Source organism: Cryptomeria japonica, chromosome 9 (genome assembly GCF_030272615.1).
Source record: "Cryptomeria japonica chromosome 9, Sugi_1.0, whole genome shotgun sequence".
Taxonomy (NCBI): Eukaryota; Viridiplantae; Streptophyta; class Pinopsida; order Cupressales; family Cupressaceae; genus Cryptomeria; species Cryptomeria japonica.
The window spans coordinates 598,402,494-598,422,657 of record NC_081413.1 but is presented as its reverse complement, the minus strand read 5'-3'; the positions used below and the strand labels follow the sequence as shown (position 1 = coordinate 598,422,657).

General features: G+C 38.3%; 1 protein-coding gene across 1 annotated transcript in view; it reads right to left on the bottom strand.

Moving 5' to 3' along the window:
* Positions 1 to 20,164, bottom strand: part of LOC131074497 (pyrroline-5-carboxylate reductase) — a 39,712-nt gene that overhangs the window by 18,632 nt on the left and 916 nt on the right. The window contains exon 2 of the mRNA XM_058011127.2: positions 9,614 to 9,705. Coding sequence (XP_057867110.1) covers positions 9,614 to 9,705 — 92 coding nt within the window. The remainder of the gene's footprint in view (positions 1 to 9,613; positions 9,706 to 20,164) is intronic.

Below are 20,164 nucleotides of genomic sequence, written 5' to 3'. Positions count from 1 at the left end.
TGTGTCCATGTGTATTGTATACATCTCTGAGAGATTCATTGTTTTTCTCCATCACATCCCATGATTAGGTGCTAGTTCTGACTAGTTGGTCATCCAAATGGCTATAAAATCCTTGCAAAGCTTGTGTAAGGTATGTGTAAGGTATGTTTCAAATTAGAACCCTTTAATGTCCTGCAATTTCATTTATCTTCTTATCTGTATGGGTTGAGCCCAGCAAATGTATACAAGTAAAAGGATATAGTCTTTAGTAATATCTTGGTTTAGATGTTGCAAAAGGATCTCAATTATTGCATCCCTTGTATGAAACGTTCAAACTCTGCTCACCCAGCTGGATATAAGAACCTATCGCCTCAAACTCAACATCCCATCACTTCAACACAACCAAACAAATGAAGCTAAACATCATTTAATGCTGTGTTGCAATTACTCTCACTCTGTGCCACGTCTAGATCTGTATAACAGCATTAGGGGCTATCAAGAACACATCCTTAGAAACTTTCTGTGGTAGTTCATCTACTTAAAAAAGGTGCAGGACCTTATACTATCAAACCAACAAAGTGACAACTTGAATAGGAATATACTATGCGCTGGGTATGGTTTGTGGCAAGGTACATGTCCATTTCTTGTAATTGTATCTAAATAGCACCTTAGGGAAGCCCCTTTTGGTTTAGCAAAGCCAAAAGTCGAATACCTTACCTAACTTAATAAATTGGTACAAAGTTGCCCTGCCTGAACATAAGTGTGAAGTCTTCCTCACTGAATTTGACAACCCTAGTGCTCAGGAGAAGTATACCTTTAGGCATTTAGGAACTTACAACTCTGTGCACTATCCATTCAAGACCCTGAGGATCTTCTCACATCCCTTATCTGTTCTTAGGTGCATTCTCACTGCCTTGACAACACCAAAACTACTGTCCATGAGTTATGCCATGGAACATTTTTTATGCTGCTATTTCATGTTCCCCATGTAAACACACATAGGGTCTTAAGTGTTCACTACAGTTTAAGTTGAAAGTACATTATCGGATATAACAGCTCACAATAGTATCCATAAGCTGCTATGAATGCAAATAACAGCCATGAATTGCTACATGCATAGTATCTGGACTGTTCTTTACGGCTTCAATTGACAGTGCATTATCAAATATAACAGCAAGCAATATTATGCATAAATCTGCTATGAATTGTTATTGAACGATGATATTTCAACTTTCAATGCCAAAGAAGTAAATAAAAACATGAGTCTAACGTCATCAAAGGTCACACTATTGATGATACCTCTTCATCAAAATGATACATAATTATACACATTGAGACAGCTAAACATTACAGTTTACTTGGTAATACTAATCAAACCAAGCACCCACTAAGCTATCTATATTTGGGTGTCATCAAGTTCAACAATCTGGTATGTTCTATTGACGTGTCTAAAGTCGTGGAACTATGACTTCATCCGGCCAACGCAGAATAGAAATGCTAAGAATCCTATCCTCTCTTGAGATAAGGAAATCCCTAATGCTGTGTTAATTTGATCAATGGGGATGACCTCAATGTTTCGATTGTCAGGTCTTGACTGCAGGATAGCTTAGTAGTTGACGTGTTTTGCTGGAAACACAAAGGGGACTTAGGGTTAGATGGAATTGGTTTCGTACAGATTCCCTAAAATCTTACAGTCCTATTTCATCTGATTTGCTTCTAATTGATGCTACTTTAGCTTAACTTGCGGGCTTCTTTGATATAAAGGGGAAAAAGGGGGAGATAAGGATAAAGAGTGAATACGAACAACTAGCTGATTTAACTAAGATGGCATATTTGAACACATAGACAGAAGTCTTAAAATAACTAGAAATTACTTTGCCAGCTAATTAGCACAACTAGGTAAAAACCAGTGCAATCGTCTAAGGATTTTGAATTTTTAAGCTGCTAAACACAAATGATGGACACTTACACCCATTCATTCAAATCTAATAACTGAACTTAGCACAAAAAGGCTCAGACTAACCATGCAGAGGAAATAATACTCAACTATTTCCTAATGGTATGAACCAAGATTTCCATCAAATACATGCGTAAATAAACTGTGAAAATAAATACAGTTGCAGAAATATAAAATAGATGGAGAAGAGGACCATGCACTCACAGTAAAAAAAGACACAGCTTTAACATCCATTAAATTCTGTATAAATTTTGCCAGAGTTTTGCAACAATCTTTTTTTCTGCCTGAAATAAAGGAGAAACTAACTCCTTTATATAGAGTTTCCAAAAATGGATGAATGGCCAAGATTAAACTTAAACAAGTGGGTCAGATTCATCCTCTATCAAAACTGACCATACCCATAAATGGGAGGCAAAATATCAACAACAACAAAAGGGGGAACAATAACTACCAAAAAGATAATCAATAACTACCCAAAAAGCTGCTCCAAAAAGTGCACATGCACGGAGCTCAAGATTTACAACAATTTTGGTAGTTAGGAATGAACTTTATGTCTGAAAAAGTGCATTCTGATTTTAAGATTTAAAAAGAAACTTATATTTTAGGAAAGCACTTTTTCTTTTCCTGTTGTGGACCCTTTTTCCAAAAATTCAGCCTCGCCGTGCAAATACTCCTTCCAGATGTCCCGATCTGCTGTACGCTCTGCCCGAACATAATCCTAAAATCTGATGCACAGTTGGAACAGCACCATGCTTGGAGGCATAGGAGGATGGTGTATTTTGTATTGCATACCCTCCAGGTGGCGATCCACATGCTTCAATCCATCCTTCCAATCGGACCAATGAGCCTCAAAATTTAATATGTCCGCATGCAGCCCACTAGCAAATTCCAAGTCCTCTATGGAGTATGCTACCTTATCAATTCTCAACCTATCCTCCCAGCTTGGTTGCACTTCATTATCAGACATACTATTCTTCCAGCCAAGGACCATTGATCTGAGGATCTTTCCACCAAGGTCCCTCATGTTTGACAAGATTTCCTCGCACTCCTGTTCTTTATTAATGGTATCTTTCGTATCATTTTTCATGTTGGCAGTCCAGTACCCCTCCTTGAAAGTGCTGATGTCATAGGGATTCAGGATGGTGGGCAATGTGGGAATCTGTGTGTGGGTCCAGAAAAGACGACCTCATGGATCTTCAAACATTCCCTCTTCACTTCAAACATCTTGATGTGGATGGTCTCTCGGTGGTGGACCATTTCCTTCACATCCTCAATAATCCACTCTCCCTTCTCTTTAATGTCCCAAATCCATTCTCTGACGGCCTTGGCGGTATCGCGCACTCCTTCAAACTCGGTTGTAGTCCTTTGTGCCAATGCCAATGGGGGAACATGGGATTCAACGGCATGTTGCAATGGTTTCAGCAAGTGATCAATGTACCCCTCAGCTTGCTCAGCACGAACTCGGTACATGTCTCTCTCAGCGGTCATTTCGTCAAGCTGTCTGAGCATATTCTGCACGAAATCCTTGAACTCTTCCCTTTCCTGCTGTTTGGTGGCTCGCTCTATTGGGATGGTCGCAATACTATAATCGGCTAATGCAATCTGATCCGCTGGCTTATCTGTAGGCGGGGTAGCGATATGAATGGTGCAGTTCCTTTGCTCATCCTTAGTGATCCTGGAGTAGGTCTTGGGCTTTTTCTTACCTTTGGATTTTATCTCTCCTATGCGAGAGAAGATGGTCTCTCGGTGGTGGAAGAATCACACCAACCACCTCATGGATCTTGAAACATTCCCTCTTCACTTCAAACATCTTGACGTGGATGGTCTCTCAGTGGTGGACCATTTCCTTCACATCCTCAATAATCCACTCTCCCTTCTCTTTAATGTCCCAAATCCATTCTCTGACGGCCTTGGCGGTATCGTGCACTCCTTCAAACTCGGTTGTAGTTCTTTGTGCCAATGCCAATGGGGGAACATGGGATTCAACGGCATGTTGCAATGGTTTCAACAAGTGATCAATGTACCCCTCAGCTTGCTCAGCACAAACTCGGTACATGTCTCTCTCAGCGGTCATTTCGTCAAGCTGTCTGAGCATATTCTGCACGAAATCCTTGGACTCTTCCCTTTCTTGCTCTTTGGTGACTCGCCCTATTAGGATGGTCGTAATACTATAATCGGCTAATGCAATCTGATCCGCTGGCTTATCTGTAGGCGGGGGTAGCGATATGAATGGTGCGGTTCCTTTGCTCATCCTTAGTGATCCTGGAGTAGGTCTTGGGCTTTTTCTTACCTTTGGATTTTATCTCTCCTATGCGAGAGAAGATATCCTCCAAATTAATAGGTGGCTTGACGGCTGCTTTCCGCTATGCATGAGGAACTAGCCAGTCCTGAGGGATGGTCTGTCCAGATGTAATTGTCAAATTCCCACTCTGTCCCTTGGAGGCTTCAGCTAGCTCACTACCTACCTGCAATTGATCGGTCATAGAAGGAACGGATACAGTATCCAATCCTTTACTCATGGCTGAGTCCTCCCCTACCTCGCTGAACAACTATCGGGTACCCTCTTGTGATGGTTGCTCTTCAGTTTTGTTGAGCTCCTGGGTCTCATCCTCCTTATGTTCTCCCTCAACGGTGGTGTCATCTTTGTCGCCGATATTCAATTGCAATTCATGCCAACTTCCCTGTGTGAGCTCATGCTTACCAGCCTCTTGATTAGGTGCAATCTCTCCCTCCTCAACTTGATTTCCATGTTCATCAGAGCCAACGACCCTTACCTCTACATCTAGCTCACCTTGTGCCTAAGGATTATTTGCCTCGAACACATCAACATCACTCTATGAAGGTGGAGCAAGTATGTAGTCAAGCTCAACTACATCATCCTCCGAACTGGGGTCTTTGGATGATGAACTAACCTCCGACCTCCTGATAGGGATCTTTTCTCTCCTTGTTCTTTTTGATGTCTGAGTCCCTGTATTGGCTCTTGCTTTCTTCTTCTTCTTTCCAGGTTTCTCAACCTCTTCCTTTGGTTCGCTTGAGGTTCCTTCATCCTCTGAAGACTGGGAATTGAAACTGCCCATCACATTGTATGTGAATTGAATCCCTTCATGGGTCAGTTTCTCGATTTGCTGGGATAACCAGTAATCGATATACCTTCTTGGAGCTTCCATGACCGCCTCAAAATCAGTGATTGGATCCTGAGTCCAATCAATGCCTGGCAAGAGGTATTTAATTGCCTCAAATTCTCGGACTTGCAAGCAATTACCATAATCAGTCACCTGATCTGGGACCTGACGGTACTCATAAAGCCGCATTTGCTGGACACTTAGCCTAGAATACTCATGCCGTCGGACCTCATAGTCATCGGAACAATTGCTCCAATAATCCGCAATTGATGCCTTCACCGTGTAGCGCCTGCCATAGACTGTTTTTGCCAAATTGTCATGATCGAAGCACTTCCTAGGGAAATGTTCCTGTAGGCCATAGGATGCCAATTCAGCAAATGACTCCTCAACTTGCACCGAATTTTTTAAATGCACATCGAGGGTACCCAAAATCATGGGGAAGGTGAACCCGGACTGCTTCTTATCTATGAGTAGGCTACCTGCTGGGTGTGCCTGTCTTGCAACTTCCAAAAGGACTATTTTGTCTGTTGGATAGCGTGGAAGTCGGAATGGTGCTCCCTCAAAGCTTGCTATCCTGATGTAAGTGAACCTAAGGAATTGGATAAACCATGCACCATATTTTGTATCAAAACGGTAGCTTGCTCTAAAAGCCTTACGTGCAATCCTCCTTGCATCAACCTAACTAGGCACATTGTAAAGGCATCATTGACAAGCTCATACAAACCAATTGCATAAGCAATGTTATTCTTTTCTCTTTGAGATATGTCATAATAATGCAGCTGAGGGTAGCATTCATACACCTTTACCTGATTCGGCCCATTCCTGATCTCACCTTTCTTGATTAACCCTGTCAGTGGCTGGTGTCGGGCAAACATGTAAATCAAGTAGGAAGTCATGGTAAAGTACTTCTTTTCTTCAAGCTCAACCAACTGTGTATGGATATTGTCGTCGATGACCTGAGCCCAGTCGAACTTGGACTTCCCTGCAAAGACCTGCTCAGTAAAGTAGAACATCCATTCCTCAAAAAAATTAGATTGAGGGAGTCCCATAACCCGGCTAAGTAAGGTGACCATATCACCATACTCATTATAAAAATCACTTCTGGGGGTCTTTTTACTGATCCTAATGCTTGGGGGCCTTCTTTCTTTGTACCATTCTTCGTTTATCAATGTCTTGCATTTAGCAGGATTCATGTCATAAGCGACCTGCGCCTCATCAATAGTTGTAGCAATAGGATTATCGGGAAATGGGATATCAAATGCCTCCCCAATAGCCTCGGGTGTGAAATCAGCTAGCACCATCCCCTCTAGGACCACTAATCTGGTTTCTGGCTGATAATGTCTAGCGGCCTCAACCACTAGTTCATAATTTTGCACGGCCGGAGGGAAATCAGCTGCCTAAGCAATACCACTCTCCATCATCCGCTTGGGCTTGCCATAGGCGTCTGGAGAGTATACCCTGTTCCTGAAATCTTGAATGTCTATGTGGCCCAGATCCGTGTCACCTATGTTCTCCCATACGCTTTGGACCTTCGACTCCCTAACCCCTCCCCTTTGGTATTGGTACTTCATTTTCTCGCCTCTGCGGGGAATGTCAGACTTGGAAACTCGAGACGTTCTAGTTGCACCAGGTGTCTTTGAGGATTCAACTGTTGATCTAGGCATCTATCCTACACAACCAGACACGGATTACAAGACGAGATAAAGCAACAGAACGGGTTAGCTGAAACAGAGGACGACGTTAGCGCATAAAACCAATGATCAATGGGAGCATCGAATTTGAGAAAAGCATGACGTTTCAATAAAAAGAGCTTGATTATTTGGAAATGAAATGCTATGAACAGGAATTTAGGTCGGTCTCGTTTAAATTTTGTTGCTTGGAGCGGGTTCCAAAAAATGCCGCTTCCGATGGATTATGACGGCACGGGCAAATGTTTAATCTTGCAACTTAGGGTTTGGATGTTTTAATGATTGCCAATTTCCGCACTTGGAAAAGAGTTTTGCTTAAGTTCAGTTTTTAAAATATTCAAAATCTCTCTAAGTCTGAATTTTTATACTTAAACGGTTAATTACCCTAGCCGGCTTTGTTATTGCATGCTACGCTTGATACTTCCAAAAATTATGACCTACAAAACTTCACTATCTGATCGGCTCTCTATCATTTGCTTAAACATCATGACCGATTATGAATAAATTAATGATTTAAAGGAGACAGTCGAATCCTACCTAGCGGATTGCCCAATGTAGAATGAACTTCGGAGACTTGGGCGATTTTGCAAAGTCTAACGCCTTTTACTTTTCCCTAACTCGTGTTTTCAGCCTAGAAGGAAGGGTCTGCAAATTGTGTGGGTTTAATGAAAACGCGTTCCCTTTTCTCCCTTCAGTTCTCGGCCTGGAGAGGCTCTTTGAAAATGCTGAGGTAAAATGCCTATCACGTGATTTTCAGCTAGAGGGAGACTCTTGCCAAGTTCGACGCCAACAACGCCCTATTAGGAATAATCATGATGCCCTATTTTCGAGCTAAGAGAGAGTTTTTGAAAAAAGTTTATAACACCATATTCACATGTTTCGCGATCTCCATTTGTTTTGCCGATTTTCGGGCTGGAAGCATTCCTTGCAAGCTTGTCCTAAGTTACGCCTTCCTCATGTTTCGCGACTTTACCCGTTTGCCCATTTTCGGGCTGGAAGGGTAAAATGCAAACTCATAAAGTGATGCCCCGCCTCATGTATTGCGCGATTCTCCTTTCTTGCCCAATTTCGGGGTGAAGAGACTTTTTGCAAACATTAAAGTTTAACTTTTTACATCATTCTAGCGATTTTCGGGTCAAGGGACCACTTTGCAAAGTCACAAAATTAAAACGCTTTTACCTATTCTCACGATTTCACTTGCCTGCCCAATTTCGGGCCAAAAGCATAAAATGCAAACTCATAAAGCGCCTTCATTATACATTTCACGATTTTTGGGCTGGGGGGCGATTTTGGAAAGTTTATTTTAACGGCTTCACTATGACTCGCGATTTTCGGCCAAGAGGGGCGTTTTGCAAATGTTTTAAGTTTAATGCCCTTTTGCATATTGACATTTTCAGGCCAAAAAGACCCTTTGCAAGTTTTCGAGTTGCTTGCCCATTTTCGGGCTAGGAGGACAAAATGTAAATGCTTGATTTTAACGCCTTTCCATCATTTTCGGGGTTTCGGTCTGAAGGCATTTTCGAAAATTTTAACGTTAAAGCCAAATTCGGCCTAAAAGGCCATTTTGCAAAACCCATGGACAACTGACACTCTTGCCTATTTAGCCGATTTTCAAACTCATGCGAAAACTAGTCTCCCTTGGAAGAATTTTGAACATTTAAAATTGTGAGACTCTCTGCAAATCCACCCCTTGGCCCTGCAACTTAAATTTACAAGCGCCTCAAAACTTAATGGTTGGATAGCTCATGATTCAATCCTCTCATCCCGGAGGGGATCATGCCTAACCTTTGATACGAACTCCTCAAGACTGGAGGAACCGGGCGGGCTCGCTATCCTGCAGGATCACTTCCTCACTACTACCAGCTGCATCTCAAAATGACGGATAAAAATCAAAATCCTACACCGGGGGCAAGACGAAAATCAAAACAGAAACAAAGGGGGACCCTGTCGGCGATGGGGAGTGTGTGCAACGCATAACATGTTCTCCAAAAAAGTGTAGTCAAATAATTCTTTGTCCAGCATGTATGCAGTTTCTGTATCATAAATTCAACAAATTTTGCTCTTATCCATTTCATGTTATGTCACATGTAGCTTGTGTTTTGAGATCATGTGTAAGTTGTTTATGTATTAGCAATTTGCTATCTACTCCCAATTTATAGACTTCATCCTTCAGGGATTAATAAATACCATATAATAATGTATGTTCAAAATTCCTGTTCCAATCCAGCATAATGTCTATTTTCATGTCTAAATGAATTATGCCATACATGGATACATCTGTAATTTTTACCAAAACTGAATCATTTGGATATTTTTGAGCTCATCGTTTTCCATAGAATTATTAAGAGTGGGTAACTTTTACCAATTCGCTTGTAAAGCTACAGCTAAATATATCTCAAACCAACAAAAATATATCTCAAAGCAGTAAAACAATTAGAAGAGAATAAGCAACATTAAGAAAATTATACAAAACAATAAAGGATCATATCCGAAATCACTTCTTTTAATTAAGTCCACATATGCTGCACTCAGTAAATTTGCAGTACTACAAGTGCTTTCTGGAACCATGCAAACAAGCACAAAAGCATTAATTTTAATTAACATATCAAGTCTAGACACCCTGCACACTGTGCACAAACTCAACTCATGGGAAAATAAACTTCAAATATTTTTTGTGTTACAATGGACAATTACTACAGAAACTGCCAATGAGACATTAAAATGAGCTTTCTAAATTTGATTCTTTTGCAGATATCTTCTTTATGCATATTTTAATATGCCTAACAAACACAATCATGTATCCTCATGCACTATACATAGGAGCATTAACAAGAGTCAATCTTAAGCCAAAAAATAATAACACCAACCTCCAAGTCTTTGATTTTGACACCTGCCGCAATTGATAACAGCAACTTGTCTTCTGAAAATAAAGGCTTCAAGTCTACGAGCACTTCTTTAACTGCAAAATGTAATATGTTACTTGAAAAGAATCTAACTTAACAACACTCCATCATTTTACAAATCCATAATAAACATGTTAGTTCATTGCAGAAAATGAAAATGAATACAAAAAGAGCACCACATTGTTGACAGTCATCACAGGTTTATCTTAGTTTGACAGTATAAAGATAACAAGAAGCATTTGAGAGACATGAGAAGCAATATTATTCATGAAGAATTTTGGGGAAATCAATGTAATATCCCCACTTTGAAATAGAATTTAATAATAAATAATAATAATAAAATTAAAATATTGAAAATTAAAAGAACATAATTAAAATATATTTAAAATTTAATTAAGTTAATGAATGGTCAAAAGACATAAAATGAAAAGTTGTGACTCCTTCAAACATGAGATATAAAAGGGAGAAGAGAACCTCATTTGAGGGGGTAATTTGGGGAATCAGCAGTGCAGATCTGATATAAATAAGTAAGAAGTGCAGATCTGAATGTGAAAACCAAGATTAGATCCTTCTTAATGATGCCAAAAATCAGCCTATAAGCCATGCTTAATAAAACTATCTTATGTGAGCGATTAATATCAGCATTAGATAGCAGCAATAAGGCATAAATCAGCAACATAAAATCAACACAACACAGGATTTATGTGGAGAAACCCTTGTGGGAAAAAACTCCACCAAGAAGAGAGGACAAGCTTGCATTATCAACAAAAAATGTGCTTACAACACAATAAATTTCATTCTCCTCTTTGCCTCCACCATAGCAACACCTATGCACATGTGAACAACCTCCTAAGGCCTCCCACCTATCCTTTGTTCTTGCAAAGAAATCTGCATTCAACTGTTACCACACATTCTACATCCAAAAGGCTGAATTTATAGAATAGCAAGAGCTCCAAAAACACCAATAAAGATGTCCAAAGAAGCCTCTTCATTCCCCACAACCACAACCTTTGGAATACCTCCACAATCGTCGAAAAGACACCAGTTTTGGCTCCAATGCTTTCCCTCCAACTTGGGCACCCATTCTGGCAAGATAAACATTGCATTGAATGCAATAAATGATGAGAAAACAAGAGAAATATGTTGCCTCTTCCATGCTCCCACTTGGAGGAGCTCAAGTGTCACTCTTTTTCCACTTCCTTGGGTCATTAAATATCTTATTCTAGATGTCAATAAGTGGGGAAAACAATATTAAATAATTGTGTTCACAACCCACTTTTACTACTACTAGTGGAACCCATCACCCCTTATGAATGTATTACAAATAATAGTGAGAATTAACATAACAAATTATTTTCCCAATACATCCTAAGTGCCTTAGGACACTTTTCAAGGATGTTTGAACTATTTCATAGGATTTACAAGGTAGATGGCACCTTAATCCTAACAGCTTGTGCCACCTCTCTTTGTCAGCTCCACCAATCTTGGATCAAACTCATGATCCAAGATTTAATCTAGGTCCATTCTTTCCTCCAAAATTCTATAAATCCACTCACCCATCCTTTTCATCACCAATCTTGGATGCAAAATAATGTCATCAATTTTATCATCCACAAAATGCTATGGTTTTGCTAATGAAATGAGCACCTAAGTATCAATGAAATCATAAGCATATCCCTTAAGTGCTCAATCGGTCATTTGCATGCATAGAGTAATTGTGTTTTGAATTTTGTTTTTTAATGCTTTATTTGTTTATTCTAATTTCCTTGCATACACTTCCTACAAGGCTCCCTTCAACATTTATAGTAAATCTTTCACATTAGCATTGACAACTTTGGTCCGATAACATCTAGAATCTACCAATGGGCTTCTCTTATTTCATTTTGCATGGATTAGAGTTTAATTCTTTATGTATTTAGGGGGAACAATGAGGAAATGTTCCACAATAATGAATAATATAATATTGTAATTGTGAAAATTGCATACACCTGTCCTTTTTACTTATATTTTGGGCCCATCTTGATTAGAGTGTTATAAATGGAATATTCAACTTACAAGTGTCATTATCATGCATGAAATTGGCTCACAACATCACTAATCCCAATGGCTCCATCCTTATTCCCTAGATCTGCATTCATGATCCCTAATCCTATTTTTCACCCCACTTGATTAGATCCACAAGTGCAGACTTTACCTGGGCCACTTTCACAATCATGGATCTAATCCCTTCACTTTTAATATTCAAAAGTCAAATTAATTTGTTCCCAACCATTTCACTTGCTGTTATGAACTGACTTCGAGCATGGTAGGTCCATTTCTTTGCTTGATTGTTTATTTAATGACATTTGCTTATTCATTTGAAAACCGTGTAAAGACTTGTTGAGCACATCTAGATTCTAATTTGTGAAGGTGGACAAAACAAATCTAACTGTATTTAATAAGGAATCACCTCATCCTAGGCCCACTGCATTATTGGATTTTGTCCTTGATACTTTTACTCAGAGTCATAAGCCCAGTCCAACCAGAGGTTAATCAGAGGTTAATCTAGGAGAACATGAAACTTGCGATCAACAAATTCCCCAAAGGTGTTTATAAACACTGCTAGCCCTTAAGTGAATTTGGATATCAAAAAGAAGGCAAGTGAGTTAAATCGGGCCAGATTTGGTCACATCAGCTCCACACTCACAGAGACCAAGTCCCAAGCATGGAGGTGAACCACAACAACAAAGTGTTTATTTTCCAGATCAAAGATATTTCATAAAGAACCTTAAAAATCTGAAACCAATTCAAATCAATTACTGGCATTTGGCATGTCATTTCCCTGTTATTAGTTATCAAGCTAAGTTTCACATTCAATTATTTTAACTTCTGAAATTATTTACATTATGGCAATGATCGCCCCAGCTCCTTTATCTAGGTTAATTTATGCTTGAATGCATTTATTTAAGTAGCATACCAATCTTTAGAAAAATCTGTGTAAATGACACCAAGAGATATCATTCTCTAGGCAGCCATTTTCTATTAGATTTTTCATTAAAGCAATATAGGTTCCTTGAGAATGATATCTCTTGGTGTCTTTTAGATAAGATTTTTCTAAGGATACTTATGCTAGTTTTACTTTAAAATTTCTTTTTAATTATTAATTTACAGTGTTCTTTACTGATTTTAATTCTTTTTATTAAAACTAATACTTCAAGTTCATTTACCTTCAATAGCTCCAAATTTGAGAATAATCTGAAAATTCCCTGAGACATGTAGTGGTTTGTGATGAACATTTGGATGTCCTCAGCTTCTGCAGACACCTCTTTGATCCACCCAATTTTATTCCCAATCTTTTGTAGCATAAGATTGAGTGGGTAGACCACACAAGGTGTCCAAAAGATATGTTGATATCGCTCTTCAACCAAAAAACCAGCAGCTCTATAATTCTTTGCATTGTCCGTTATGACTTGAAGAACGTTTCTAGGTCCCACTATCTCAATGGCAGAGATGAGAATATCAACAACAAATTGCCCATCTTTTACTTGCCCCTCGCAATCCACGGATTTCAAAAACATTGCCCCTTTAGGGGACACCGCTATGACATTGATCAAGGGGCGATTTCTTGAATCTTTCCACCCATCTGAAACAATGGATACCCTTGTCTCAATCCATGAATCCCTTATGGGCTTCAATGCATCCTCAACCCCCTTGACCTCTCTTTCCAACAAGGTGTTGCATATCTTTTCATAGTCTGTGCCCTTATACACTTTTGGAGTTTCATTGACACTTTTCAACATCTTCTTCCCGTATGGGGAGTGAACAATACTGAAAGGCAACCCAATTACATACATGCATCTTGCTATATCTTGGTTGGTAATGTCTCGACTCTCATTTTGAAATGAAGTTTCCAAAGGTCCCTTTCTTTTGCATGGAATGGGTGCTTGAGTTTCGATGTCAGGCTCAGTTGCGGTAGTATAAAAGGGGTGGTCTTCTATCACAATATTTGAAGACGAGGGTTGCATTCCCTTTGATTATTTTTTAATGGGCATATTTTGTCTACGTGCTTCTCTCTCTTCTACTTCTTCATGCCCCATGATATATTTTAATACTATGTCATTTCGTATAAGAGCATTTGTTTTCCAAAACATTTCTTGACTCCTCTTCCAGGAATTCCACACAAATGGCCTGCCACCCAAAAATATGAACTATTCCTTTCTTTATCACAACCCCAACGTTCCAAAGAAATCCCCACCTCCTGGAAGGGATCTTATAATATCAACTTACTTCCACAAATGAGAATCAGAATTTGGTTGTTGTTCAATATTGCTTATGGAGGAAGAGGTAGATGCCATTGTAGTTCCTATGGCAAGAAATTTTATACACACTCAAAATAAAAACAAGAGAATGGAAAAAAATAAGGTAGATCTTTTGAACAATTATGAATTAAAGACAAATGAAAAAATTTAAAAAACTTAAACAAAAACAAAATAAAATGAAAAAAAACTTACCTCTTTCACCCAATGGAAGCTTGCAAAGGAGTAGGAATGAACACAAACACTTGATCAAGCTTCACAAATCAATCTTCTAACTCCCTCTTGCTCAACCACTTATTTGCTCCAACTCGAGAAAACAATCTATTTGCACACCAAATTAGACATAAAACCTAACATAAGTCATTTTAAAACCACTTTTACGGGTTGTGGATGTCAAAGTTTTATTAAATTTGCAAAAAAAATTGTGTTTGTTGGCACTTTTCCAGCTAGGTTCACGTGTGGTCTATCAAAATTCGCCCGGGTCCGGCCCGGGTTCGAACCTGGTCCATCCGATTCAAACTAGCCGCCATGGTCATGAACCCTGTCCGGAGCCACAGGCAGACCGGCCCCAGACCCGGAACCAGTTCAGACCGGACCAGTACCAAGGGCCAAAGGGCCGAACCAGACATCCTAATTCTAATCTAGTGTCATGTCCCCATCCTTAACCAAATAATCAGATTAAGAATTTGCGATGTCCCCCTCCCAATACTAAATCTCTAGAGCCAAACAATTAAAGAAAGCTCCTTGTATTATCTTTATAGATGATAGAAGACATGAATAAACCATTACAAAGATCAGGGAAGAGTCTCAAACAGAGACGGTAAATAGCTCACTCAACATATGTATCAACAATCATAAGAATTAACAAACTCATCAATATTCTTCATCAACCTCAAAAGGCTGATCGTATTATTATCATCAATAATGAATTGTCAAGCCTAATATACATCGGGGACATTACAGAATCATCATCCATAGCTATGTTGAAGAGAATGACCAAACTCAGTATTGCTAAGGAATGTTACCCTTGGCCAGCTATAATGATATTTTTAATATAATTGATAGACAGCGACCGATTCTCATGTGGTCAGCAAGTAAGGAATGATATTATTGTCATGAGCAGCGATATTGATACGAAAGACATTAATAGTGATTCGAACATTACTAGGAGTGATTAAGATTAACGTTGAATATCGTTGATTAGTCATAAAGACCATCGATTTAAGGAAAGAGTGATTGTTTATGCATTATTAAGGGAATATTGATAAGATCAACAGAGACAATCTCTTCTAATGGCCACCACGCACTTACAATGTCGATTACCCTCAGATGTTTACAACTCCACATCCTTTAACTATATTATCTAATCGATAATTAGAAAGGACATAATAATATCGATATTATGGTTAGCAATCTGTTTAAGAAGACAACTGTTAGTAAGAAGGCTACTCGATAACATAATGAAAGGAGGTGGTTAACATAAAGGATCATAATGCAGCGAATTAGTATTGAAATGGTGCAATTAGCATTAAGGAAAGGAGATGCTATTAAGATGTGTCTCCTTGACATCGTAGCTTCTCATTCCACAAACGGGGTATAAGAAAGCATACAAATTCATTCCGAGGAGGTATGGAAGATTGTTGGTTTATTAGGCACAGCACCATTATTTGCATACTACAAAGGAACGATCAGACAGTGTAATTAATTATCATCACTATAGGTGACAAGGAGAAGACCGACAGCATAAGTATACAGTCATATTAGAAACAGCAAAAAGGTATTTCATAGCATACAGTCATTGCATAATTCCCACCCTAATATCAAATATAGCAAAGATATTACATCATATCAATTTGATAAGGATTATAGATATTAAAAATTCTGAACATCATATCCACTGTACCAAATAAAAGTTGCAGAGTATATATATTGTTCCAGATGTCAATTACATCAAGTAAGAGAAGTAGATATATTCATATAGCAGATTGTGACTTATAATTCTTATTATAAGTGGTATTTACTATTATCTTATAATTCTTATTATAAGTAGTATTTACTATTATCTATTTCAAGGTTGGTGTTAATTACTTAGAAAAGTAGTCACCTGTAATTGAAGTGTTAGTTAATTGTCCCCACTTTCCAAGTAATTAAATAGTGGACGTTACACAATTGTACATAGTTAGTGGCAGACCAGATCTATCTGCCTTTGCAACAATTAATTTAAAAGAAAGCAGCGATAACAATTAGTATAAATACACAGCAATTAATATAAAGAATGGCTGACTCTCTTAACAAAGACATCAATTAATATATAAAAAGAACTATTAGCAAGTAAAGGAAGCGCTCACAATATGTAATGAGGAAATTAAGACTATTAAATCAAAGGGGTGCGATTGGCAAGAAGTATGTTTTGTTTGTTAAAAGAAATATTAGATATAATTTGATTTGTTTAAAAGAGGTGTGTTTATGGGAAGATATGTCTCTACAATCCAAAAGTCACATACCTTGGGGTAAATGAAAGGATATAAAATCACGATGGGAAGAAGACAGCAAGGGAGGAAAGGAACAAAGGAAGTAGAGAAAAGGCAGTGATAAGAAAGATCAATCTGCAAGACTTCAAATCGATCATTCAACAGCAGATGAGTATGCTGTATCTGCCCATTATGAATTAAAGGATTAATTTTGCTGATTGACAAATATTAATTCTGGTAAGAATGACAATAAATATACATGAGTATACAAATAAAATGATTATATATATCAAGGCATACACATTCATAATTCATGACGGATGTTATATTAATGACACAGTCTTAAATCTTTCGCTAAACACCTTTGGAAGGATAGGTTGGTTTGTGTAGGGAGAGGCGGAGTAATTCCATCCCAAAATAGGTGAGCCCCAAGAGGTGGTATTGATGGGTGTTCATGAAACCCTTGGGCCTACTTGTGGAGGTGGTTTCCAAGCGCCCTATGAAAGTAATTCCCCGTCCTCCATTAGGGTTAGGAAAGTAGTTAGGATGGGCCTAATATAATAATTATTGATTGTATTATGAATAATCATTGTTCTCTAGTTTAATAATCTGATTTAAAGCATAAGAATGTATGCTGTTGTATGTTAATCATTGAGAAACAGGCAGCCTCCTAGTAGGGGCCATTACATATAAGTGTTTTGCCTTATAGTGATTAGGTGATTGTACGGTGCTATCACTTGGCTTAGGCAACCTTCTAAAGCATGCAATCCTCAAAAGATTGAGTTTCTAATACGCAATTGAATTCAATTTTCTTCAACTCCAATCATGTAACTCTAAGGTTCATAAAAAAGATTTTAGGAGAGCATGGTATAGGAAATGTAGGTCCTCCTTAGTCGAAAACCTCAATTTGTGAGAATTACATAGCAAAGTTGGTAATGAAAGCACCCAATGAGCAACAAAGATTATGGCTTTTTTTGCCTCTTTTTGCTTGCTCATTTTGGCAACATGGCGTTGTTTGCAAGAGAGGAAAAGGGGATAAAGGGCAATGTTGTGTTAACAATTAAGGCAAAGGCTTCAACAAGGAAAAAGTTGATGATGACAAGAGGGAAGGAAGTTTCTTTGAATGTGAGAGCAGTTTTCCACGAGTTGTTACAATTAAGGGCTTTTTGTAGTGATGTGTGCAAACTGCAAAGCACTAGAAGGTCTCATGGTAGCCAATGATAAGAGTCATCTTAAGGTTTCCAATAAATATACCATACCCATGTTCTATGCAAGCATGATTCACAAATCTCAATGGCCTTGAGAAGCTGTCCACAACATACAGTTCCCTCTCCTTGCACACGTTGGTGTAGGGGCCTCATGAGGATGCTAGTGAGTACACTAGTGGTGTATAAGTAAAGAGGTTGCTAGATGGGGGGAGGATGCGTCACACATATAACTGAGCATTATTGATTGTGATTGATGATGGAAATAAAACATCGTGCCACAAAATACAACAATTGATTTAGAAGGGTATTAATGTTCCAGAATTTTTTGCCAAAATAACCTCCAATTAACCCCCAAACTTTTGCTACATCCCAAGACCTTCAAAAGATCCACCAGAGAGCCAATAAGTCATAATTGTGAAAGTTTTGCAATGTAAAAGATATTCAGGTATTACAGACTTCGACCATATTAGGGATATATCCACTATACCCCTGAAATTTCGCAATTTCCACCATGATCACTATTTAGCACAGGTTTCCGTAAAACTTCAGAAATCTGTATTTGATCAATGATTGAAGTGGGGAACACATCATCAAAGGAAATATTAGTTCCATTAGAAGATATCATGAATTTCTCCAATTTGCCTACAAAAGCGAACTATGGCATGCCATTAATGACGAAAACTCCAGGTTGTCACGAAGGGTTGCACTTGATCAAGTGAGCTCTTTCTTCCCAGTGACCATGCAGTTTCATTTTTGCCTTTAAAAGGGGATGTCAAATCATTCATAAAGGGTTTGAAAAAAGTTCAAATGGTCGAGAGGGCAGTTTTTCTGACGTGGGAGAAGTTAAAAAGGTAAGGTCATTAGAGGTTTGTTGTAGACGGAGTTTGTATCTGTAAACCATTACATGATAGTATCACTGTATCCTGAAGAATGCATATATGAATATCATACTACAATGTAATTGCTCCAACTTAAAATGTAATGCTCTTTGAATGAAATAATCAAGAATTGTTGAATCCTTCAATACACATTTGTTGTTATGAGTTTTTCTCATAATTTGCTTTTTGCTCAAGGAACAATGTAAATGCTTACCTAGGGATAATGAGAGCGTTATGATTTTAATTGGATTGCTAAGAATGATTACATTGTAGGCTTATGGAGATCTCATTATCATAAGATGATAACTTTTAATAGAACATCAGAATATGTTTTGGTGTTGGTGATATTAAATAAATGACATATCACCTTGTAGCCCATTATAGGTACCGATTAGCCCTTTGCAATCCCCATTTCCAGAATTGTTTTAAAACTGATAAATCTCAAGTCATTTATACTTTATTTGTAATTATTTGCATACTTCAAACCAAAATTGTAAGGGTCACAGGGAATGGAGTAATCATGTATGCAATTGTGCAGCTCCTTATTATAACTGTATGAAGTCTTTCATCTACTAGACATTGTACTACAATTGTGTCAGATATCTGCGTTCAGTGTCATTAAGAGTAACTCCCCCTAGGTTCTGCAGAGCCTAAAGTGCAAAGGAAACAAATGGAAAGTGTTTTTTGTTCGTTAGCCTAACTTCCAGCAGCTTGGAGCATAAGATCAAGTTAGTCTTTAGGAGTTACTGGAATACAAGTTGGGGAGCCAACACACCCCCCTCCTTTATGTGGATTTATTAGTACCCAGATCTGAGATCAAACTTTATGAAACGCCTGGCATGCTGAAGTTGACTGATAAGGATATCAATACTTGGTAAAGGATATTGGTTCTTGATTGTAAATTTGTAATCTTATTATATTCCCTACAAACAACATGCATTCTCCAACTTCCATATTTTCTAGGTACAACTACAATGGGTTATCCACAAAGCACAAAGTAAAGTGCTCATGTGGATAAGCCCTTGCTTCATAGTCCCTTTCTCCAAGAGCTCATGAACTTGCTTCTTAGCCTCATCTTCTTTAAATGCATCCAATATGCCCTCTAAGTTGTACTTTGTGATTTGATTAAACTTACAAGCAAAAACTTATTTTTGCTTTTGCAAACATTTACAGCAAGCTGTTGGCTCGAGCAGGCAAGTTAGCAGCCACATTTTGGCCTAGCAGGAAAGATCTCCCAGACACAAAATTGTATAGTTTTGGTACAGGTTTGGTAAGATGATGGAGCCATATCATGGAATTCTGCATTTCTATTTTCAGATGTAAATGGTATCTAACTTTTGGGGTCACACATTAGATGTAAGACTTAACAGATGGTCGTAGAAGCATTGGACTGAGTGCATACCCAATCATAGGTACACCATAGTAACATGATGTGGGCATCTATGGAAGTAGCATCTAATTTGAAATGTAAGTATGCATGCCTTGTTTCTGATTACGCTGCACGGTTCTGTGAGCTCTATACTTATTCTGTGGGGCATGAGAATATTTTTAATTTATTTATGTATAATGGAAAAAAAAAAAATTAGCAGAATTGGTATTTCTTTAGAAAGCGGTCTTATAGGAAGGGTTCGGGCTCTTCTTTTTATTTTGCATACAGTTTTAT